This window comes from Aptenodytes forsteri, unplaced genomic scaffold (genome assembly GCF_000699145.1).
Source record: "Aptenodytes forsteri isolate BGI_AS27 unplaced genomic scaffold, ASM69914v1 Scaffold333, whole genome shotgun sequence".
NCBI lineage: Eukaryota > Metazoa > Chordata > Aves > Sphenisciformes > Spheniscidae > Aptenodytes > Aptenodytes forsteri.
In genome coordinates this window covers 1,288,958-1,315,095 of record NW_008794542.1, presented here as the reverse complement: position 1 = coordinate 1,315,095, position 26,138 = coordinate 1,288,958, and the positions used below count along the sequence as shown (strand labels likewise).

Below are 26,138 nucleotides of genomic sequence, written 5' to 3'. Positions count from 1 at the left end.
TGGAACTAGATGATCTTTAAGGTCCCTTCCAACCCAAACCATTCTATGATTCTATGAAAAGAGTTGCAAAATATTTTTGAGGTTTTGGTAGAATATTTTGTAAATGAGGATTTATTTTAAAGGTACACTTTTGTCATCACAGTGAGGCTGGTTAAGCAGTGGAACTGTGAAAGAAAGTAGCAGAGACTTTCTTATGAGGAAATGGAAGTCAACCCAAACCATTCTATGATTCTATGAAAAGAGTTGCAAAATATTTTTGAGGTTTTGGTAGAATATTTTGTAAATGAGGATTTATTTTAAAGGTACACTTTTGTCATCACAGTGAGGCTGGTTAAGCAGTGGAACTGTGAAAGAAAGTAGCAGAGACTTTCTTATGAGGAAATGGAAGTCAAAATTGACAATTCTTTTAGTCTCGGTGGTAGTGATTGGGTGAGGTTAAGGCAGTAAGTGTATTGTGCTGCAATGAACAGAGGTGTCTTGTTTAGTCTTGCATAGAAAGTATTGAGGAGTTGGGGAGCATAAATGAAAGAAAATAATATTAATTGTGTTCAGGTGCTAAAGGGCGGAAGCTTTTTTGCTTTTCATTCATTTGAAATGATGTCAATATTAAATACTTCAAATAGACCAGGTCAAAAAGATCACAAAATCATTTAGGTTGGAAAAGACCTTTAAGATCATCAAGTCCAACTGTTAACCTAGCACTGCCAAGTCCACCACTAAACCGTGTCCCTAAGTGCCACATCTACGTGTCTTTTAAATACCTCCAGGGATGGTGACTCAGCCACTTCCCTGGGCAGCCTGTTCCAATGCTTGACAACCCTTTCAGTGAAGAAATTTTTCCTAATACCCAATCTAAACCTCCTGATCCTGAATATAGGAATCATGCTGAGACAAGTTCAGTTTTGACTTGTTGACAGAGCAGTTCTCGGTTATGGTCAAGTATGGACTTGTTCCATGCACAACTTTTTTTTGTCTAAGTATGTCACCTAACAAAGTTTTGTTTCTCTGAATTTGTATTCAGAGCATCTCCTGAAATGGTGCAGCTCTTAGTGCCAGTTATTTTTACTGTTGTTTCCTCATTTTAGCTTGTAGCAGTTTGGAAAGGGAAATTAGTGAAGTTCCATGCAGTTCTAGGGACAAAGACAAAATTTCTAGAAGGTTCATGTTGTCAAAGCCAGGTGTGGCTGGCAGTGCCCTGTCTGTGTTAAGAACTTGAAAGAGGAGGGGGAAGGTTAAGGCGTCTACCAAATATTTCTGGTTTGGGAAGTCCTTTTTATTTATGCATTTAGTTTTTTCCTTGCGTACTCATTTTACACAAGATAAAATTGCCTTATACTTTTTTGGCATTAGTTTCCTTCAGGGTTTAACAGTTATGTCTACTTGACTAATTTATCCAAGGTGAAGCTAAATCTAACTGTGTATAGTGTAGCAGCTGATCTGCTGTAGATAAGACTGTCATCTCCTATTTAAAAAAGTTTAAAGTGTGTTCTAACTGGAGCAGTCTTGAAGTTTTGCTCACCTCATGAGATTCTTTGTAAGTGCTCCAAATACAGTCAGCTGAAGAAAGGGTTTCTGAAATAATGTTCCCAAGGACCATGTTTACAAAATCGTTGAAGTCTGTTTTGCATGCCAAGTGCTCGAATAGTTCCATTAAATGTGCTTAAAATGACACCACTAGTCAACATCTTTTTGTAGAAACAGTTTTTCTAAAGATAATGGGATACAGTTGAGATCTTAAGATTGAGTGGAGCCTGACCAGCAAGTTAAATGGATGTTTAAATATACCAGTTTGGTCTGTGAGCCAGAATGAATGCCAGCACTTGAAGTACTTTGGTGGCTCAGGGTAACTTGCGGTCAGTCATTTGGTAACTGCTGTTTAGTATCAGTGTAATTTCAAGCCTCATCCATGGCAGCACGGATGGGTCCTGCACACAAACAAAAGGGAAGGGAATTCAGGTTATTGGATTGTTAGCTTAGCAGGAGCGATTTAACTCAGTAACTTCATTTTGCTGCTAGTCTTCCTAGGTTTCTTTTTATGTTTGGGTTTTTTGACTACCATTCAATGGAACTTCTTTATGCAAAATCTTGGCAGTATTTGTTCAGCACAAACTTGCTTCTTAAAGATGTGGTGCACTAACTCAATAATATATGCAGCTGCTCCTATAATTCTTTTCTGTTTCTATTCTTGCTAATAGTAACCTTTCAGTATGAGCACCTTTTTACTGCAGAAATAGCATCAGGGAAAGAAATGAAAGTGAATTTCTAGTGAGCATTCAGTTTGAATAGTGTAATAAAGACTTTATTTTCAACACCAGATAAAAAAAATGTGCTGTGCATGATAAGCAAAATTGGTCTTGTCTGTGGTTAATTTTATACAGCTTTTAGATGAACTGCTAATGATATGTTCAAATCCTTAGTTTTTGATGCAGGGCTAGGGAATATTAAGTATTGGAGTAGTGAGATGATAAACTTAAGCAGTGGAGATGTGGTGTTGGAGGCAGCTGGGGAGGTGTTAGTTTGTGGTTCATTTATTTCTGAGTCTCTTTCTTTGCTGTGTGTTCTGACACAGAGCCCGAGGAACCAACATGTTTCTAAATTAATCAGGCACAGACCATCTTTAAAAGTCATAAAGCCATACCTAGAAGATTTTCTGTGATAAGGCTTTCAAAAGTGAGATCTTTTAGAAAAAAATGAGTATTACTAAATATTACTTAGTAATACTAAGTCCTGTTCACATTTTCAGTCTTGTTAGTATTTACTAATGCAAATCAAAGGGGGTGTGTGTGGGGGGGATTTAAGCACTAGTCCCGTAAGTGGTACTCTTAACGTTAAGCCGTAGGAAGACTATCAGTTCAGTCCCTCTTAGTTTCAAGTGCTGACAGCTTTTCATCATGTCTTCCCAGATCATTTCTGTCAGGTTAAAGAAACAGGCTTCTTCAGGAGACCTTCCTTTTGTCCCCTTCCCATGCTGTCCTTTGAACAATGTGGAAGGTTTTATATTTTTCTGCAACGAAGGATAAAAAGGAAACTTTAGCACTGTTATGGTGATAGAAGGAAAAAGGATTTAGTTTTACCAATAAGAGGGGTAGGAATTCAACTCTACCCTCTATGTCTTGTTCTAGCTGAAGTAGTTTTTCCTGCATGTTCTGGGATGAGGGATGCAAGCAGTACTGGGCAGTATGAGAGAGACATGGAAGACAAAGGGGCAGACTGTGAAAAGACAATCTTGAGCATTAAAGAAACTAACCTGCAGCTAGTGCTTTCCCTGGTTAGTTTAACTGTTGCAAAGGAGTTGACCAGAGAGCAGCATTTGTACTTGTTGTACAAAGAGTAAATGCAGCCAGGTCTGTTTCTGCGGTTACAGTCCAGCAATTTTAGCTGTGAAGTATCTCCAGGTGACATTGAATATGTTTATCTCACTGAATGGTTAAAAGTGCTTTGGAGTACTTAATTTTGACCATGATCTGAAACATTAAATACACTTTTTTTAATGCCTGAAAAGCACCTATAGCTCTTCAGTTTTCTTTGTTGAAACTGTAAGATGTGGAACCTTTTTCAGAGCGTGTGCATATTTTGTGTACTGTTACTATAGTATTTAATGCTGTTCAAGGGGGTGTCTGTGTGACTCAGGACTGCTGTTTTGGCTTTTGAGTACTTGTATGTATAGTTATACACACTTAGATGAAGTCTTCTCACTGTATTTCACTGGAGCTGGAGCAAAAGTTCTGCTCTGTCAGCTTGAATCATGTAATATAACCAGTTATTTTACTTGTAGATATATTGATCTGCCATGAGAAGGGAAAAATAAAGCAAGCACCATGCTTTTAATTTCTTGAGAGCTTGATATGAATAGTAGGCGTTGCTGTCCCCATCCAGAGGACACTAAAATTGAATATAAGCAGGAATCCTGGCATTCTGAGAATTCAGGACTCCTTTTGTCAACAGGCTTCAAACTCAGAGTTTCCCTCTGGTCTGGTGGATCTTTGCATTTCTAGCTGTACAGAAACACAGCTTCAGTGAGCGGAATAAAAATTACTGCATCCAAGGATTTTTTTCTAGGCACTAGTCATCAGCCTGCCTTTTCTTTGGAAACATGGGTTAAGATGCAGTAAACATCCTGTCAGATTCAGGAGGCATAAGTAACCTGCTTACTGTTACATGAAAATATAGATGGCTGCACTACTGTTTCTAATAAATCAGAGGGAAACTGCACCCTGTTCTTGCTTTGTTTTCTAAACAAGACACCGCTAAGCATTGGTTCCCATACAGACTTAGGTCTTGCTGAAATTTGTGGTACAATGGAAGTTCCCGTTGAAATCCTGAAGCTTTTTTGGTGTTTCAGAATTGCTTTCTGATACTTAAGCTCCTGAAATCTGCCTAATTTGACAGGTATTCTAAATATTGCCTGTTGTCTACCAGTTGCTTGAAAACCTAGCAGCCTGTTCAGGATTGTGTGTAGAACCATCCTTAATCACACCAATTTCTTGGAAGGAATACCACTTAAATTAGCTTAAATTTGCTTTAATAGCAATAATCTTGTTTAAATTATTTTCCTGGTTACTGCATTTTTTCCTTGTAAACTATCTTTATTTAGCTGTAGGTACAAAATACAAATTGGCGACTCTCTCACTTGGATGTTTAGGTGACTTTTTTCCTTGGTTGAAAAATATTCACCATCCCATTTTACCTCCTTGATCACTAGTATGTCTGTAAAAAGAAATATGTTCTCTTTGCTGATTCTTGTCTGTCTTTGGAGCTTTTCCAAGGAGAATCGCTTATGCTGTTGAGGGTGTAGAAGAATGTTGAGGACTCCATATTAATATTCAAAGTGTACTACTATGGAGTTCTTAAGTGCTACTTGATTCTAGTTTCCATAGTGTTGCAGCTGAACTATAGATATTGTGCATATATTGTGAATTCATTTTCATTTGGATCAAGTGAGAAGTTTTTTGAAACTTTAAATTACATAATAGACTGTCTGGGACAATTCTAATGACAAGATGTTGTGAAGTATAGATAAGTTGAGTGTATGTGGCACTTGCAGCTTGAGATAAATGAGCATTTTAGCTAGCGTGTAACCTTTCCTCCTTTTGTGGTCTGTTTGCTATTTACCTTTTGGTAGTCAGCTCTTTTTAGAATGAGTGCACCAATGGTCGATTTAATTGACTACAATTTTACTGAGAACTGCTTCTAAAATAATAGTCCTAAGAAGTCTTCAGTTTTGTGAGGAACTAGGATCAAGTTCAATCTACTAACTTCAGCATTGCCTAAGGCTCACACTTTTTGCCTGTTAGGCCTACTTTCTTATTTGATTAATTCTGAAGTAGGTCTTTGCTGATGCACTGGGCAGTCGTGGGTCTAACTGTGGCTCCTCTGATCCTGTGTCTGTTCCTGCTTCCAGTATGCTGGTATCTGCTATCTCAGGTAGTCAGTGTGATAGTCAGGGCTCTGAGGAGTTTTTCGGGCATAATCTAAATGCAAGGCAAGTTGCACTCTACCCTCCCTCTTTTCTCTCCAAGAAGGAGAAACCTCCTCTTACATGTGAGTTGATGGAATAATCCCTCTTCAAGGGGTTTTGTAATGGATTTGGAGTAGGTGGTGTGCAAATATTTAAATATGTGTGTGGCTGCTTTTTTAAAAAAGCCTTTCATACTTGATTAAGTCAGGACTATTGAATTAAACTTGCTGAATCTTCAGAGGATTAAAGTTAGGATTGTGCCTTCAACTGTATCTCTCATATCTCCAGAATTAAATGTTTTCATGTGATACAAATGAATCTTTAACACTTAAATGAATCCTTAATGCTTCCAAACTATTCTTAGTATACATACGCCTTTTAGATTGTGTACTTTGGGAGATCGGTTTTAGTCGTCTGCTGGAGTTGGAGGGTGGTTGTGGATACAGCTGAAGTACAGATATACTCTTCTGCCAGTGTGGTAAATAAAAGGAAACCACCCTTTTAAAAGTAGTGCATACAGCATTCGGCCATCTATTTACCTAAAGTGGCTGAATTGTTGCACAACTTAGGTATTGCGGGTTTTTTTTGTTTTTTGATTGGTTTTTGTTTGTTTTTTTTTTTTTTTAATTAAAACAATTCAGTACTAAAGAATTCTCTTTTACTACTGTCTTTAGATTAGTGGCAGTGGCTTTTGGTGACTTCCATCCTTCTTTCAGCAGCTTATGATGAGAGGTCCATAGTTAACCTCTGCAAATCTGCAGAGAGTAATGGTTATATATGCACTTGTCATCTTTATGTTGAGAAGTATTTTAATGAGTCCTGATTAGGGATACTTTGAAAATACATTGGGAAACTGTAGGGCAAAACAACACTCTTATCTCTTCTGAAAGATGATAGGTGGCTGTGAACGCATGTGGCCTGAAGAGTATAGTGCTTTCATTTATCGCTGCTTGCTTGTATTTTACTATCTCTTAAGTATAAAACTGTCCTGGAGTCTCTAGTCATTACTGTTGAAGATTAAGCATCCTGTCCAGCATCAGAGCTTTCCCAATTACACAGTGTAATCTGCTCAAATTCCATGAAACAGTGTAGTGACCTTCAGATCAGGAGCTAAGGTCTGTGTTGTATTTTTGTTTTAGCATTTGGCTTTTGGTTTTTTTGAAAGATACAATCTAATTTTGTATTAAAAACTTGACAAGCTGATACTTGGGCCTGTTAAGACTTCAGATGCAAATTTGAGAGGGAGTGTTGCTGTCTAATTAGTCCACTATTTACTTTTAACATGTTGTCTTTTTACATAAGCACTATTATTAAAGTATTAATTTACTGAGCTACTGTGTATGATCTGTCAATTAAGTTAGGTTTTTCCTTTTCACTGGGAGGCTATTACTGAACAAATATTGACATCTGTGTAAAGAAATTCATTCTCTGTTAATAAACCAGTAGGGGGCATTCCAGCTCAGTTTCTTGTATGCCTCTTACATTTTATGAAGGGTGCATTGGATTTGTTGGCAAAGTGCACCTTTGTTTAAAAGGCTTTTTTGTAATCTGCAGTTCATTCAAATTGGCAGGATAATGCCAGAAAGCATTAGGCTTCCTACTAAAGGGCTCTTTGACATCAAAGAGGAAGAGCCTTCACTTTGCCATACTTATGTTAATTATATATGCTGATCAATACAGAACATGAGCATTGTATTGTCTGTGCTTCTTTAAAACATACTCACTACAGTTGTGCTGAAAACTTACAAGTCTCTTTAAAAACAAATAAAAGACCCAGATTTGTTCCAGGATCTATCTGAATTTATGGTTTCTAAAAGGGAGGCTGCTTTTGCTTTTCTAATTACAGTTTAAAGCAGTAATTTTACAGAGCCTTTAGATTAACCTGTTCTGTATATTTGCTTGAGGGTCTTAAGCATCACTTCAGCTTCAGGCTGGTGAATTATTTGTGATAAGGGAGGTCTGGCCTCTTCTTGGAATATGCTGTAGCCATTTTTTGCTTTTGCCTACTGTTGCTTCTTGTCATGGTGACTTCGTTCTCCCATCAGTGGTTCAGCTGGAATATCAATAGTTAGTAAGCGTGCCTTAGTTATACCAGTGGGGGCTCTGTTGTAATTTTTAAGTTGAAGTTAATGAATTGTGTTATTCATTGACCTAAATTTCTGTGCACTTAAATTTTCATTAAATCTTGTCATAACTATAGGTCACCTAGCTGACTTAAATGTAGTTGTCTTAAAATGAAATGGAATTACAAATAATTGGGCTGTGGTGAACTTTTTTGTATGGTAAGCTAGTCAGAAAATAGGCTAGCAAATGCTGTAGAAAATACTAAGGTAAAAAAGGCATGAAAAATCTTTCACATCTTCAGAGTATTTCACTGACTCTTCTTAAGCTTAAATGGGATTTCAGTTAATTTTAAAGTAAGGTCTGAAACACTGGATTGAGAGGCTTGGTTTTGAGCATCCATGTTTATACTGTAAAGGTGTTTGTTCTCATTAGGTACAATGAAGCAAATCTTCCATATAATTGCATTAGTGATACGTGACATTAAAGCTTAATTGGCTTATTTTAAATATCTTGCACATCAATTTCTTCTAGATTGTGAAAATTGAAAAGGTCATGAGTGCAGTTTAATATTCCAGGGTGAGAGATTTCAATTTTAGTACAATTTGTAGAGAATTAATTAGGAAACATGACTAAAAGAAAAAGGATGTTGAATGCAAATTAGGCTGTTCATTAGAGTATAGAAGCTGAAGCATCTTGAAGTATTGTGGAAATTTGATTGCAAATTCAGTAAACAACCCGATTTTTTTAAAAATTATTTTTATTTTTTAAATTAGAAGTTATTGTAATTGTTATTCAGTGTAGACTTAATATAATTGTGTTGTAGTTTAACCCAAGTCAGCAGCTAAGCACCACACAGCCACTCGCTCACTCCCACCCTGGTGAGATGGGGGAAAGAATTGGAAGGCTAAAAGTGGAAAAAACCATCTCCAGGAAAGCAGGGCTCCATCACATGTAACGGTGACTTGGGAAGACAAATGCCATCACTCTGAACATCCCCCCCTTCCTTCTTCTTCCCCCAGCTTTATATGCTGAGCATGACGTCATATGGTGTGGACTGTTCCTTTGGTCAGTTGGGGTCAGCTGTCCCAGCTGTGTCCCCTCCCAACTTCTTGTGCACCCCCAGCCTCCTCACTCCTGGGGTGGTGTGAGGAGCAGAAAAGGCCTTGACTCTGTGTAAGCGCTGCTCAGCAATAACTAAAACATCCCTGTATTATCAACACTGCTTCCAGCACAAATCCAAAACATTGCCCTGTACTATAGCTACTAAGAGGAAAATTAACTCTCTCAGCCAAAACCAGCACAAATTGTCTTAAGGCACTCTAAAATAAAATGCGCTGCCTTTTTCATGGAGTTCTCTTCTAACCAGTATTTTTGTTTTGCAGGAGATTGATGAAGCCTGCAAGAGGATAAAACGTGAAATTGATGATTTAGGCCCTGAAGTTGGTGACATCAAAATCATTCCATTGTATTCCACCCTTCCTCCGCAGCAACAGCAAAGGATTTTTGAACCTCCCCCACCAAAAAAACAAAACGGAGCAATAGGAAGAAAGGTAAATAGTATGCTGTTTAGTAACTAGCTACTCACAGTTGTGTGGGCAATTAAATATGAGTTTCAGCTGTTTTAAGTGTATTTGGACAGCAACAAGTAGAAGGGTTTTTTTGATGAAGCCTTAATAATCCAATATTTTATCCCATGAAAATTTTTAGATAACTTGGGAGTTTGTTCTCAGTGCAATTCGAAATTCTGGCTTCCATCTATAAAGCCAGAATGTTCTAGTAACAATTTGATTTGACTGAATGGGAGTGGCATTCATTTAAGTTTCTTATGAGAAATACAGTAAGTCAGATTAAATACTGAATTTGACAACCACATGATTTACGTGGAGGGATGGGATTGTTTTTCCCTAAGTCACTATTCTGAGACTTTTTTTTTGAATCAAAATGGACTATCTCTTCAAGGCATTATCAGGCAGGTTTTGTCTGTTTCTCAAGGGTTATGAGAAGGTGCAAGTTAAAACAACGTTGAAGTTAGAGACTCATGTTTTATGTAGTAGTAAGCAAGGAATTTTAAGGTTCTTTTGTGGGCAAAATGGATTAAGAAACTGAAAAATTTGAAATGGCACTAGTGAATGTTCTTCATAAAATTAATAGTTTAATTCCTGAATGCTCACGTAAACTACACTAGAAACTATGTGGTTATTTCTCTAAAACTGATCATTTGGAAGGAGTCTTAATGGAGCTTCCTCAAGTTAAACTAATGCTATATGAAACTGTAGTGATCACAAAGTTAAGATTTTGAAGGTCAAAGCTGAATCATACTATCTGCTCTAGGTGGGGTTTGTTCCTTGATTATTTGCTTTTTTGTGCAGTACAATGCATATAGAATACTAGTGACAACTTTCTGGTGTTCTGGAAGAATAAATCACTTAATAAATTTAGTGAAATGATTCTCTCTCTCCTATTGAAGTTGATTGCAGAAAGCATTCAATCTGAAATCATGAAACTTATGCTGCAACGAGATTATATTAGCAAATTACTTAAATGAATGAAATTGCTTTTCAGTGATGAACAAGTGATAGCTGTGTATTTCATTAAATTTTCATTCATGTTTAAAACTCTGCACTTCAAAATAGGCAGTTTCTGGTTTTCTTGATAAGAGGATAACAGATGCAGTGTGTAGCTTTCATTATGTTGAACTGACAAGCTAGTACCAGTGTCTAAGAGGGAGACACTCTGTGTAGAAACTATTTTACTACAAGAAAAATTGCCAAGCTGGTAAGATATCAACTGCAGGCAAAAGCAGGCATAAAATACGTAAGCAACAGATTCAGACCTACAAATCCATTATTTAAAACAAACAAACAAACAAAAACCCCAAAAAACAAAAACACTTTTCCTCTTTGCCTGCTTTGGCTGAAATGTTCTGGCTTGCATGTTTTGGTTTTTATCTCCGTAACAAATCTAGCAATGAGTGAAAGTATGTTTGTGTGTGTTGTAAATTTGTTTAAATGTTGTTTTAGTTTCAGTTAGTCTCACTGATCAAGATATGTAAAGTAGGACATGTGTTGCTGGGCCTCCACTATCTTAGAAAATGTCTGCTTTCACACAGTCTCCTGTGGGAGTTGAACCTAGTTTTTAGAATTGCTGAGGAGAGAGAGCTAGCAGGAGGTCTGAAACATTTCAAAGGTTCTATTGGTCATAAAAACTAAGTGAAGTGCTTGCAGTATCTGAATAAGTATCTCCTGAGCTTTAACTTTGTGAAAGAAAAGTGAGATACTGGAAGTTGCGTGGCATCTTGCAGTAGTAGTGATGGTAACGGCTAGTACTGATATAGCTTGATAACTTAGCACTTTTTTTGTCCTCTTAGATGTGCTAGGCAAGATCAGCTATTATTGCAAGAAAGCTTAAGATTAAAGATAAAAAAATGCTTTTACTAGTTAACAGTTAAGCAGAGTATTTCATTTATACTGTGGAGGAAGATGAAGATGACTTAACAACAAACCTTTCTACTCCCCTTTCCTATCTTATTCCTTCTTTCCAAACCGTGTTCCATTGTCAGTTTCAGGAGTCTTAAGCATTACTAGTTAATACATATGCGATATAGATGTATTTTTATATATAGATAATATGTATATTTTAATATTCAAAGTAACTTGTTTAAATTAATCTCTCAAACTCTTTGGTGTATCAAACTATTAATCTGATATTTAAAAACGTTTTCAATGCAACCATTCCGGTAACTGCAGAACTGCAGTTAAAGCTAATTAGGTACAATTTATTATTTTACGTAGTTTAGTGCTAATTTCATTTGTTTGATTTCCAAGTAACTTTGTACTTTGGTTTAGGCTTGAAAGATATGGCGTAATTTCCTCAAGTTTTATCTTAAATTTCTTGTGTTTTTACGTTCATTAATTATGGCTTTTAAGCAATGTGACATAAACAAATGTGACATAAACAAATGAGATCTGTATATATAACAGAATCCACTGTGTAAATAACTGTTTTTTTCCTTCCACCTTTGGAAAGCTCCATATGATTCAAGTACAAGTTAAATTGCTGGACCTTTGTGGACTAAGCATACTAACAGTATTGAGTTATTGGTACTGAAGTGTCCTAATAGAAATTGGTGATTATAAGCAGGACCAAAACCTGTTGACGCTGCTCTGTAATTGGTATTTGAAGATTCTGGGTATGGATGCTTCTATAGGTTAGTAGATCCAGAAAAAACTGAGACTTTTTAGATGAAGTACACTCTACAGCAAGCTGAATGTGGATTGACTAGCCTTTTAACATGGGAGTGCTAGTTTAATTTGCATATTTAATGACTTGCAATTTTTTTTATGAAAATGTATTGTGCTTTTGTGTCAGCACTTAATTGCACTGATGTTTGTGGCTTTTATCTCTGACTAATCTGTGCAGGTTACCTGTGAATGAAAGGTGTACGGGGTTTGGTTTTTTTGTTTGTTTGAGGAGTTCTAAGTAGCACATTGTTTCAGGGTGGAACACCACAATTCCAAATGAATTTCAGATTTTTTTCCACCACAGTGTTGCTTTCAATATGTAGTAGTATTTGGGCAAGCTTAGACCTTAAGTCTACTTAAGAAGAGACAAGCTGAGAGTAATAAGTAGCTGACTGGCAAGTGATCAGCCAGGAGGAAGAGAAATCAGCAGGATTATCAATCTAGTCCAGTTGCTGGCTTCATTGTAATTCTGAACAAATTGTTAGGGGTCTCTCAAATTCTAATTGCTAAACTGAAAACAATCATGATGGAATGCTCTGAAATTAAGAGGTGAAAGGTAAGTAGTTTTGATGAAGTGCTGAACGGGTTTTGGGTCTTTTCTGAGGTTGCTGATTAAACTTGCTAATAACGTGATTTAATGTGGTCACTATTGGGATGAGAGCTAATCATACCTATAGACTGTTACACTGCATCTCTGGACATAAAATTTGAATGATGACAAATGAAGCCTCAGAACTCAGATATCACCTTTGCTTTAATTTTTGCATGAGACTTAACCTTCAGAGGATTTATAGACATTTAAGAATGTAATCTTAAAAATATGTAAAGATGTTTGAATATCTGATAATTTAAAAAGACAAAGTTGAAATTAAATACATATTGTTCAGGATTTTAGCCAGAATGTATTGATAACTGCTTCATTCCAAACAAAGTAAAAAAACATACTGTGCTGGTACAGTTATATAACCTTTGATTTAATATCATTTAACCAGCTTGCCGCCTTTAGGGTTTTTTAAAAAAAAAAGTTAAAAAGCTGGAATTAACAGGTGATGTTAAAGGGATCCAATGTAACTTGTCATTTTGTACCAGAGATGTGAGAAAAATTTTCAATACCAGTTTTGGAAGTAAAATATTTGCTCTTCTGTTTCTTTTTCTCAAAATGTAATGTTTATTATATTGTTAATAGAGACCTAGGGGAGCAGAAACAGTGGACAAAAATTGCTCTGATTTCAATAGAAGTTCATCTGGCTGATTTCAGATCATACTCTAAAAACGTTAGAGCACAGCTCTGGTAGTTACTGATGAAGCGAAGGGAAGTTTGCTGAAAATTCTTGGTGCAGAGACAGAATCGGAGCTCTTCATCTTCAGGACAAAGTAGTTACATGTACTATTTTTTTTCAACAGGTGGTTGTGTCCACTAATATTGCTGAGACATCGTTAACAATAGATGGTGTTGTGTTTGTGATTGATCCTGGCTTTGCAAAACAGAAGGTAAATACTACTTTGTTTTCTCTTTCTTTATAGTAGGAAAGATACTGGAATCTGGTTTGCTCAGGTAGCCCCTTTGTAAACACTGATAGGTCTTTTCCCAATTGAAATCTTGACCTTGGTTGTTTTGATTTTGTTTTGTTTTTAACTTACAGTAGGTTTGCACTTAGTCTGCAAACTTTAGATATCTAGAGCAGTCCAAAACAGCGCAGTGCAGAATAATTTTATTTCCAAAAAATTGACATGAGGATTTTGAGAGTTAGGCCTGGAATATGGATTTCCTAGATACTTTAGAAAGGGTGGTTTTGTACTATGTGTTTATGCTTGAGAATGCTCAAGTAAAACCAAGAAATCATACGAAGGTAAATAAAAATGGTGCTAGAAGCCACCTCTTCTTTTAAGTCATGTTAGTGTAGAAAACTCTAGTGCTAAAATGAGAAGAGAGAAATGATACCTAGGGTAGTACTGTTTCTTGTCAGTATTTATCATGTACTGTTGCAGCCCTGAAGATTGTCATCGAGCTTGTATTGTGCTTCTTGGAACAACATGGGATGTTCAGAGGAATGGAAGTAGCTTGCCTACAGTCAACCCACTAACTAAAGAAAAAATAAACTACAAATCTCTTAATCTTCATTTAGTTTTTTCATTAGCTATAACTGTCTTTACAACTTGGTTTCTTAGACTTTTCCTTTAATACTTATACACATTGTCAGCCTTTTAAACTTTTTGCAAAATGAGAGATACAGCAGAATGTGAGTACAGTCAATGCATCTTCATACACAAGTTTCAATCACCATTTAGGCTGAGGTTTTTTTCACACGTGGTTCTTACACTGAAAGAATACCTTCTGTAATAAGAAATGAAGTTTTTGTACGTGTTTTATACCTACTCACACCAGGAGGGTGTTAAAACATGGACCAAAGAACATCTTCAACTGAAACTACTATCTGACTGCTGCTTTTATTTTTTTACAGTATATTCTTTTCCATGAGCCCTAATGAGTTGGCAAGGCTGCTGTTTATGTATGACTGCAATGGAAATTTTACAGTAAATTCCAGCGTATCTTTTGTACTGTGACAGTCTGCATGTACCCTTGAAATACACTCTTGCTTTATCTGATTTTTACAGTTGCATTCAACCTTAATGTTAGATTTTTCTGACCTCTAGAACATGATTATTCAACCTTATAATTGTATCAAGACAACTTTTTCTCATGGAATTATTTGAGCATCAAGAGTGTGTTTAGCACTCCATAGAACAAATTGGACACATTCCTTCTGCCATGAAAATCTTATCTAAAAATACACACATTTAAGGAGGACAGGGACCCTGGCAGGAGTAGTTGTGAACAAATGAATAAAAAGTAAATGCTGTTCTCTAGGCAGTTGTATTTGAAGCTTTCTGTCACTGATCCAAAGGCTTTTGTAGCCAATTTTTTTTTCTCCTTTCAGTTACATATAATTTGTGATTTCCTAGTCGGAAGCTGTGTTTGAAAATAAGTTTAAAGCAGTCTCTTTTTTAGATAGTTGTCTTATCCATGAGCAGTGCTCATTCTTTTTGTTCTTTCCTGCTCTAATTCCACTTTCAAATAGGTATACAATCCTCGTATCCGAGTGGAGTCTCTCTTGGTGACTGCGATTAGTAAAGCTTCCGCTCAGCAGCGAGCTGGCCGTGCTGGTCGTACTAGACCAGGCAAGTGCTTCAGGCTTTATACAGAGAAGGCTTACAAAACTGAAATGCAGGTAAGATTACTTTTTCTAGATTGTATATATAAGAACATCTGATCGGTACAGGTAGTTGAGTGCCATGCTACCAAACAAAATCAGAATTTGAATGCTTGTGTAATTTAAAGTGTTTGGCAGAACAAGTGTTCTGAATTTTCTTTTTTCCCTTCCCCCTCCCAGGACAACACATATCCTGAAATTTTGAGGTCTAACTTAGGATCTGTAGTATTGCAGCTCAAGAAGCTTGGTATAGATGATTTGGTGCACTTTGATTTTATGGATCCTCCAGGTACCTATTTCTATTTTATCTTGTCTACTGTAAGTGTTACATTTTTGACTTCTGAAATCTTTATTTTGGTGAATATTTTATATAACAACAACATGGGATAAATTCTTCTATTTTTTTTACTGTTTTTATTGTAATCCATAAGGAATATCTTTTGTTTATCCTGGAATTTAGTGCTCTGTCTTATCAAAGCAAGCTTTTTATGTTTCTGTCCACATAACAGCATTTAATGGAACCAGGGAATCTACTGAATGCCCCTTACCTGCAGAGGATAAGACAAAATTACGGGCATTAGAAAATCTATTACTTGATGACTCTTTTTTACTTACCACCTTGATTACACATTTTAATTGTGCATCGATTAACAACTGTATGTAAATAAAATTGGCAAATGTTTTTAAGGCTGAATACATGTTTTTGGCTCAAACTATAAAGTTAATGTGCATCTCCCTCCTAACAGTGTTAAATGTTCATATATACTTTAACTGGGTTATATTGCTAATTAAAAACATAGATCGGCCATATATAAATACATCAAAGTTGGTTTGTTTTTTTCCCCCTAAAATAAAAACATGATTTATAATCTGTAAGCTTTTAAATAGCTCTACAGAACAATTGCATTCTTTGTGCTATGCAGCATGTGAGATAGTTTAGCAGGAAGGCTTTTGGATTTCCTTCTGTTTTCTTTGTGGGTGTAATATACACTTGCTATGAGGAATGAAGGATTAAGAGAACATTCTTACAGGCTCAGATTTGTGAAAGACTGTAGATATCTAGAGTTGACATGGCTGAGATTTTAGGACTGTATCAATCTGTTCTGTATGGAACAAGGGAAAATGCGTCAGTGCATTGGGGGGCAAGTGATACTACTATGATACTGAATATTTCACAATGCCACTGCTGTCTGAATTTTGAGAAGCAGTTATCTTCAAATAGTCAAAGCTTTTGATCCAGTTAAGAGCTCTTCTAAATAAGTGGGGTTTTTTTCCCCCCCAATTCATTCATGTCTGGATGTATGTGACTGAACTTGGTAACAAATCTGTTTGGAAGTCTGTTGAATGGAGAGCGAAAAATGAGATGGCTTATAATAGTCTGTGCTTCCTCATTTTTTTGCTTATTCAGAGCAGTTTGATTGATGTGCCTACCTAAATATTTTTTTCTTTCAGCTCCTGAAACTTTGATGAGAGCCTTAGAGCTTTTGAATTATCTGGCTGCTTTAAATGATGATGGGGACTTGACTGAGTTGGGATCCATGATGGCTGAATTTCCATTGGACCCACAACTGGCTAAAATGGTTATTGCAAGTTGTGACTACAACTGTTCTAATGATCTTTTTTTTTCCAGCCATGTTGTCAGGTAATAGCAGGGAAAGAGATACTAAACAAAATGCAGATCTTCAGTTTGGGGAAAAATTGAGTTTTCCACATCAAAAACATAAACAACACAAATATATTTCTAATAAAATTAGAATTGTTTTTTAAAACTTCATATAGGGGTTTAATCATTATGGGCTTACGTAGAGACCTTGAAGCTAATAAATAGTAATGTTAAGAGGTTAACGTGCATAAAACGGTCAAACAGTTTGCTCCGAACTTTAGTTAAAAGCGTATGTGTTTGAGTTGATAGAGGGGGGGAAAAAATCAGGGTAGTGGAACAGAATTTTCTTTTTAGACTCATAGTCAGGACCAGAAATGTCAGCTGAACCACTCTGGTTTTTAAGGCAGTGAAATCTATTTTGTATAGTGCGTTCTTCTGCACTTCGATAAATCCCAGTATTTCCAAAAGGATTACAGTGTAATTTATATTAAACCATAAGCTTGTACATGAAATGATACATTTTTCAGTCATTAAGTGGCAAAGCTGAAGAACAGTCATTACTTTTAAAGGGAGGAAAAACTTCCGGGGAGGATGTATATTTATAAGAATTAATTCATGTGCACAGCTGTACTTTGCTGCTGTGTTATGTGAATAGCACTGCGTCAGAGCAGAGCTGCTTGTCGAGAGATCTTGATGAGAGAAAAATGTTATCAAGCAAGCCTTATATTTCATTTCCCAGTTATGTAGAACTGACTTCATTTTATAGTTAGCTGTCATAGGACAAGCAGCAAGATTTAGTCTATTATGAAAATGGGGCTGTTCTTACGCATAACTACTCTTTTTTGTCTTTTGGGTGTACTATTTTACCAGGCTCTTCACAATGCAGGTGTACTGGTTACATGCTTAACTTGGTTGAATAGAGAAAAAAAAAAATGTTTTGGCTAAGTGTAAAATCTGTTGCTTCAGTTTAGTCTTACAGTATGTTTATATGAAAGTTTTTAAGAACAAGCTAAAATGTTTGTTGCAGAGTTATGATTGTTCAGACTCAGAGCAGATGGGCAGGGCAGAATTGTAATAATTTTTTTTTTTAATGAGATGGTAGGCTTAATTGCGGAGGTGGTGGTAGGTTGGTGCCTGTCTTTCTCTTCCATTCCCCCCTTTCCCCCCCAGTCTCTACTGCAGATCAGTATGTCTAGTATTTTTGTGTGTGGTCTTCAACTGATTTGTCTTACTCCTTTTTCTATTTACCTTTTCCCAGGCCATGATACTTTTTTTGTTTTAAGGCACAATTACTGTCATGATAAATAAGTTTAAAAAAAAAAAAAAAAATTGAAGCTGGTTAATGTGTAGAATGAAGCTGGGTTGTAACTAAAATTCTGCTCTTAAAAAAACATAGTCCTAGTATTTGTGAGGACTATTTCCCAAAGTAAACACTTTTTTAAACCAGTGGCATGACTGTATGTTATGGTTCCTTAAGTCCACATAAAGATTGTCAGGCTCTGGATAGCAACCCAAGTATTAATAGTTTGGACTGAGTGGAAAACTAGATACCAGAAAAGAGCAGAGAATAGCATTGAATAAATGAGCAGATCAAATGATTTTACTTCATTTTGTAAGAACTGTGGTGTCTTGCTGTGGGGTAGAAAGTGCTATTACTTATTCAAAATGGTGAGTTAAGCCAGTGATAGAATAATACGGAATTTGTTTTTATTAGTCTGAGTTTGAAATTAAAATACACTTTATATTATCTCTGTTTTCAAATGCAGGACCCAAAATACAGGGTGTTCATTTTGCACCTGCATTTCCATTTTTCTTTAATGCATTGGTCTTTCTGATTTGTTAACCATGTGAATCACTGTTGCAGCGTGTATTTTTTGCTCAAGTTCCACCCAGTATTCAACTCAACGTATTTTTGAAATGTAGTGTTTTGGGGCTTTTATAGGAATTTAAGAATAAAATAAAGTAAAACCACATAACACCCCACAAAAAGGCTCTCATCTGTTAGGGGCAGATGAGATGCAAAGAGGTGTTATGAGATTAGTGGGCTTCAGTTATAGAAGGATAATGTAGTCCCAAGCAGATGGAAGAAGATAAAGGATTTGTGGCACCTTACTTAACATTAATTTTATTGAAATTTAACCTCTTAAAAATTACATCTACTTAAAACCAAACTGATTTTACTCTTCTGTAGATCTCTCTAAAGTGAAGATCTCTTATAACTACTTTCAAGATTTTGTGAATTAGTATTGATATTACAAACATATAAGAATGTTGACAGACCGTGAATTAAGTTGGCTGCAATACTGTTTGTGGTCTTTGGTAGTCTGTATTTGGAGAGGGAATGTTAAAACACGATTTTTGGATTCAAGTCAGACTGAGTCAGATTTATGTGAGAGAATATAATGATAAAGCTCATCACACTGCGATTTTTTTTTTTTAATTTTTTAAAAAATTTATTTCAAGTAGTGCCAAAGGACGGTTTAACCTTCCACCACTACCGCTACCATCACAACCTTTAGAACTTAGTACATTCATTCACATGTTTCTGTATACCAGTGCTGATAACAATACCATCTGGGGAAGAGGGCTTGACGTTACTAGTGTGTCCTATCTAGTAGCAGACTTGTGATAAAACTCATGTTCGTTTAGACTGTGCTAGTGCAGTACAGTTTCAGAACTACCTTCTTCACTCTGTCCATAGAGGCTTTCTGAGAAAGCAAATCTGTAATTAATGTGTTTTGTTACATGGGGTACTAGCACCTGGTAGAGCTATCAGCACTGGGTCTTGAACTAAGATCTGTTTAGCCTTCCAGTATACATAGGCAATCTTGATGGCCTTCAGACTAGAGATTTTGATGCCTACGTATAGTTCTATTAAAATAATCAGGTACTCTGTAGCTTTGAAACCCTCTTGTCTTACAGATGTGGTTAGGTGTTGATGTACCAAATCAAGGTAGTAAACAGTCCAAGATGCAGTTGGAGGCCATCCTGCCCTGCCCTATGCTCTGTGAACTGACCTAGCTAGGCCTTGTTCCTCTATCTGTGAATGCGTGACTCATCGATATGGGCGTTTGTGTTGGGCCCATACCAACCTTGTTTAGTCCCACAGTGTTTTGTTCGCCCCACGGAAGCAAAGAAAGCAGCAGATGAAGCCAAGATGAGGTTTGCCCACATAGATGGAGATCATTTGACGTTGCTGAATGTCTACCATGCTTTCAAACAAAGTAAGTGTGCATCTGTTTTAGCAAAATTATTTATAATACTTTGTGCTGCCAGCTTTCGTTCCTGGATTCCAAGGACAGTTGAAAGACTTGGGCTTGTTTTTTGAGCCATTCTATTGTAATCTTAAGTCTCTTTTTTAAAGTATGTAAAAGAGCTATTTAAATGCTACTTTCCCGGGGGGTGGGGGAGGAGGGAGGGAATGGGATGGGATGATGACACAAAACCAAAAACCCAGCCAAGAGATCATGTAATAAACTGATGAGTATGGAGACAAGCCAGGCTTTTAAATCAATGCTGGGTAACCTTGGACAGAAGGAAGTAAGTGTTCCTATAATTAAGAAATATTGGAAGTTTGTTATGTGACATTAATTATGGAAATATCTGCATAATTGCTTAGTAATTTTTCAGGGAGAGCAGTGCAGAAAATACTCTGAATTTGGAGAAGAATACGTTCCTAGAAGCAAAACCTTTTTAATCCTAACTTTTTAATATAGTTAGGAATTCTGTAATAAGGCCTTGGGATGGATTGAAAGGCAAAGGGGTGGTGCATCAACAAGAAGTAACTTAGAGCCATACGATAAATTTATTTCATTTACCTCATTTCTGTGTATGGATTTTAGGGAAAAAGTATGGTCCTCCTCAGCATAGCTGAAGTATATTTTAGCAGCTTGAAAAAGATGGGAATGAACAGGTGAAGCTAGGAGTTCTCTTGAAAAATGACTACATAAGTGGCACACTTTTTTAACAGTGACTTATCCTGGTGGTAAGTAAAAAGATTGCTCTTAACTGCCAACCAGGTTAAATTAGATGCTCCAGTTGCATGTTCCTGTAAGCAAACAAAAAAGCAGCAGTCTTTTACCCTGATGAGTAAAAAAACCCCACAATTCAGTGCAGCTTTGATCTAGAAATTTTGCATTGAAACATTCTAACACTGTATCATTATGTGTCAATCCAAAGTATGTGTATCTTCAGTCCAAACAGAAGTATTCAAAACTGTTTAAAACAATAGCTGAGAAACTTCTACTAAATACTTGTGAATTGAAAACATCTGTTGCTTGTTTTTTCTATTAGCTTTTTACTTAACAGGATCCAGTATGTCTTGCAGACGTTTTGTGTGTGCATGTTTCTGCAAGCCACTGCTTTCATGCTCAGGTTACTGAGGGATGGAATTATCTGGGGGATAATCTTTTGTTCAGTTGTTCAGTTTGAGTAGGATTTCTGGGATTCAGTATCAGAAGACAAAATGCTGCTACTGTTTGTATCTAGAACAATATAAAACAGTTATGGGTCATCTAAAATGCACAGTTTAAATGGCACAGAAAGTAACATGCTGTGGTACTTCAGTTATGATTCTACTGCATGGTGTACAAGAGCTTCAGCATTCATACTTCATTTTAAATAATTCTGTAAGATAAAGCACAGAAACAACTTAAACTTTCCTCAAATTATGTAACCTTCCTTCTTTTCAATGCAAATTAAGAATAGTCTCTGTATCAGAGATACTTCAAGTTTTAAATTTTGTTAAGGTTGGCTTTGTTGGATTATTAAACTGACAAAGATTAGAAGAGAATCACTTGAAAAGTAACAGAATTGGTAGGGAGAACTGGGTTTCTTGATGTTAAACATGCAGGTTTTTATCCCAACAGAATGGTTTAGGCTTGCTGTCTTAACAGATTTCTTATTAGAGCCATCAGCGGTAGAAACAGTAACTCAAGAGTACTGAGTTCTGTTGCTGACGCTGTATTTTACCAGTCACCTACATTTACTTAAACTGCTGTGAGGTGCATCACAGTTAGTATTAGATTAGTCTGTTTGTCTAGCTCTTAACTGTTACTTGAATGCTTAATTTAAGGAGGGTTTGGTTTCTCAAATACAATATAATTATGTACAATCTTCTTTTGTGTTTATTGCACAGTACAGTTCAAGATTGTGCAGTGTTCCTTATGTTCAGTTACATTTTACACTGCAGGTTTGGAAGATGATTTTTCTAGTTGCAGGGTGTGACTTTAGAAATATGCAAAATTTATTGGTGTGGTATTTCAGCAAAACATCAGTGATTGTGTGTATATTATGTTGGTGAGGGGAAAAAAGCTAATTTTCTTTGGTCCTGTCCCCATGCTTCCTGAATAGAAAACAATTTGGGCAAGTTATCTAATGCAGGAAATCAACTGAATAAACTAAGAGCTGTTGTCATTTATAAAAGTTTATGGATATTTTTTTCTGGTTCATCTGACTGATCAATTGGTTAGTTGCTGTTTTATTTACTTGTTCTAATTGGATGAAATACTCATTTTTGATTCATGTTTTTTAATGTTGCAGATCATGAGTCGGTTCAGTGGTGTTATGACAACTTCATTAACTACAGGTCCCTGATGTCTGCAGACAATGTACGCCAACAGCTGTCACGAATCATGGATAGATTTAATTTGCCTCGTAGAAGCACAGACTTTACCAGCCGAGACTATTACATCAACATAAGAAAGGCATTAGTTACTGGGTATTTCATGCAGGTATGTGTGCATTCTTGTAGGGAACATAGTTCAGTGTTTACATGGCTTTTGATGTTAGTATGGTTTTTATAATTTATCAAAGCTTTATGAATGTTACTTAAATTATATATGGCTAACTATATTGCCACTTAGTCTTTGTCAGGATGCTTGGTTATTACTCAAATAGTACATTCTTTCGTCAGATCTTATTTGGAAGAGAAGTTGTAGGCAATCTTACTAGTATCAAAATACTGTTTCTGGCATGACCAGTCAAGAATTGACCGCTACCTTCTGAATAGCTGAGGAAGTAACTTCATAAAACATTTCAAAATAACTGCAGAATATGTAGTTTTTACATTATTTGTCATCTGATACAAACAGGGGAAGTATAATTGTATATAAATATCAATTATATGTAATCCTTATAGAAGGAGAATATTTTCTTTTGCGTACTTTTCCATATTTATATTTCACTTTTAAATTACATGAGTCACAAGTACTGGAGTACTAGAGCAGGTCTGTAATCTCAAGAGCTATGCTGTTTGTAACTCATTTGCCTCTTGAACCAGGATGAGTTCCTGGAAGCCAGTCTCCACTGCTACCTCCTGGATGCTTTACATTTCACGTTAAGCATGCTTCTAAGCTAGAATGCAGGCTGTGTGTTTTGTTTTTGGTTTTTGGCATAGTCCCTTCATGCCATGTTTTTTCTCTTCAGCATTCATCCCTGGGGCTAAGAAGAGTCCCTTTGGCTCTTGCCGACCCAGGGGTCAGAACCTTTAATGGGAGTGAGTCTTCATCCTCATTGACTCTGGATCGTTGTGATAATGTTTTTCCCAGCAAACATGCATTCTGACCAGCAATGTCTCTGCTAGAGCCTAATACCTCACTCCTGAAGAACACAACCTTGTTATCTTTAAGAGGTGGACCAGTGCCCATGGCATTTCCTAATTTTTCTTTTGAGCTGTGCTGTAGTGGTATTTGAGGACAAAAGCTTACCAGTTGAAAAGGGAACTGTTGGTTAGTGCTGTGCAGCTTAGAATGGCAAAGCAGCTTGACAGGCATGCACTTACCACATCCTGACTGGGGCGCAGACTTGAGTACTATGTATGTTTAACGCACACACACATCCCCCCCAAGGAAACAGTGCCTTCCCCAGGGCTAAGCCAGCCAGTCTGTAGCAGAAACATGTTTCTGGGTTTTCAGAATACAGGAATGTCAATGTCGGCAACTGCATTTCACTGTAATGCAAATGGGAGATTAAGGCTGCTGGCTGCTTTTAAATATTAAAATAGTTCTAAAGACTGACTTGCTGTAACCCTTCAGACAATCAGGCTAGTTACTGTGTTCAGTCCTTGCTTTTGGGACACATTTTTTTCATCTTTCTTGGGGGACACTTCAGTATGCATTCCCACCTACACCTTTAATTCTGTAAATGTTTTGCAAGAGAAAGAACAGTTCTGCCCAACAGTCCTTCTGGGGCCCCAGCTGGTTGAGGCAGGTCTGATTGCTGCAGTTGCACTTTTGTTTGGCAGAGTACCCTATGGCTTCCTTTATTTGCTTGGACCTATAGCAGGTCATGTCCTTGGAAGTTTGTGCACTGTCAGTTTGTTTTATGTTACTCAAAGTGAAAACTCTTCCTCTAGTAGATGTTTTCCTGGCATGGATATGGAACTGCACTGTTTGTGCAGGTAGCTTTTTGGTTTCTACTGCTCAGGAGTTAAAGCTCTGACTTTATATTTTTGCTGTGAATAGAGTAGTAGGCTCACATAGATGAAAATGAAAGCTTTTCCAGAAGCCTCTGCGGGCTTCCATGGTCAATAGGTTGTTTACCGCCCCCCTCACCCAAAATGCCTGACTGAATTTTTGGGCTGAATCAAGAAATAGCTGAGGCAGATCTGTTGAAGGCATTTGGAGTGGAAGCCATTTCAACAGTTTCTCTTCGCCTTTGATGTGTTTGAGTCCATTTCATTTTGAGTTTCTTTGACTCTTTAACCTCCATGATAGTGTGATCCTGTTTGACCTTGACTCTGAACCTTCTCTCATTAATTCCATGTTGCTTTGAGTAACCTTCAGTAGAAAACATAGAAATACAAGTTTTTATAAGTACTTATAAATACCCAAAAGAGATGTTATTTGCCAGCAGCTGAAGTACTTAAAAATGTAGTCAGTATGCACATTGTACCCTCTTTAAGCAGATACTCAGGCTCTGGCTTTTGGGGGCTCTTGTTCAGGAAACCTGTGTAATGAAATACATACATCAGTCTGTCCTCTTAGTACAGAACATGTGTGGAATTCCAGGTCTGAGCACTTGCAAAGTATGTGCACATACAGTAGGTGGTCTGTGCATGTAAAGTACTAAGGTCTATGGGCAGCACATGGCAGAAGTTTAAGTTTAAAAATGCAGTGTGAAGTGGAAAAAACGGTAGCAGCCATTCTTCTGAAATAGTTCTTGCTGACTGCATTGTTTTATACTTTGGTAATTGCCTACTGTCCTAAAAACAATCATAAAATTTTACTGTAGAAATTTCTGTACTAATCAAGACCTGTGGTTGATGTCAGATGGTGCGGGCTTGTATTAACTATTGAAAAAGTACTAATTATACAAGCAGTACTAAGTACTGTAAGTTTGCCTCCCTTCAGTTGTGTGTCAGTGACTGATAAATGTGGAATTTCTGCTGGTGACGAATCGTATTTTTACCCTTCATATTTAAATACAAACTCAAATTCCAGTAAATCTGCCATAGACAAGCAAAGGGAATAGTAAAATAGTGTAACTGTCAGGAAGAAACACTGTCAGGAATTCTGTGTGTAGAAAAACAACTGGAAGGATAGATATTGACAAGAAGTTAAGTGTCTTGTAAAATTTTTGTGCTGTGTCCCCCGTTTCTTCTAGCTTTTATAGTAGAAAACTTTTATTGGCTTTTTTCAGTAATTATTTCTGTATCACACGTCAGAATATGCGAAGTATATATAAAATAGAGCAAGAGTGATGCTTGCAAAATCACTAAGAAACTGCTCATTGAAAATAAAATACATCAGAGAAATACTGCTTTCTCAGTATTCTCTACCTTGGTGCTAGACATATCCTGTCTTAAGAAGGGAGAAAGATTGGAAAATTGTACCACTTAACACAATCTGAATTTGGCAATAAAACTCAAGAACTAGGGACAGATGATTATTTACTCAACAGAAGTAGAAAAACTAAACTTTAAAAATTATAAGTGTTAATAGACATGTAGCTGAAATAACTGTGTGGTAAAGACTAAGCAAAAAATAATTATACTACAGGAAGTAAGTTAAGGAAACTGTTAAAACTGAATTGGAAAAGGGAAGCAAATGCCAAAGTCTGTTAAAGATGGGTCATCTTCCTCTTAGCAATTTTTTTTTTGAGACTGAAATTACCAGTTGTCTTAAAGAACTTAGGTTTTTATCATTGTATTTCCAAGCTAGTAGTGAAGGCAGAACAAGAATTGATAGTTGAAAATTTAAATCAGAATTTAAAGGTGGAACAAAATACTGTAGTATGTGGTAGAGCCACCACTGTCCTGTGGTGTCTCCAAATCAAGCTTGGAACATTTTTTGGAAGATGTGGCTTAGTCATATAGTGGTAGAGCCACCACTGTCCTGTGGTGTCTCCAAATCAAGCTTGGAACATTTTTTGGAAGATGTGGCTTAGTCATAGACGGAGGGGGTGTCACCCTCTATGTCAATGACCAGCTGGAGTGCATGGAGCTCTGCTTGGGGATGGATGAGGAGCTGACCAAGAGCTTATGGGTCAGGATTAAAGGGAAGGCAGGGACAGGTGTCATTACGGTGGGGGTCTGCTACAGGCCACCTGACCAGGAAGAC

The 26,138-nt window shown here is 36.7% G+C and overlaps 1 protein-coding gene across 1 annotated transcript in view; it reads left to right on the top strand.

Annotated features, from left to right (window-relative positions):
• DHX15 (DEAH-box helicase 15) overlaps positions 1-26,138 on the top strand; it is a gene marked incomplete at its 5' end in the record, with an annotated part of 46,971 nt that overhangs the window by 11,903 nt on the left and 8,930 nt on the right. Inside the window, 8 exon segments of the mRNA XM_009272290.1 lie at positions 8,905-9,072; positions 13,168-13,254; positions 14,844-14,993; positions 15,156-15,264; positions 16,428-16,596; positions 16,598-16,617; positions 19,680-19,802; positions 22,120-22,310. Coding sequence (XP_009270565.1) covers positions 8,905-9,072; positions 13,168-13,254; positions 14,844-14,993; positions 15,156-15,264; positions 16,428-16,596; positions 16,598-16,617; positions 19,680-19,802; positions 22,120-22,310 — 1,017 coding nt within the window.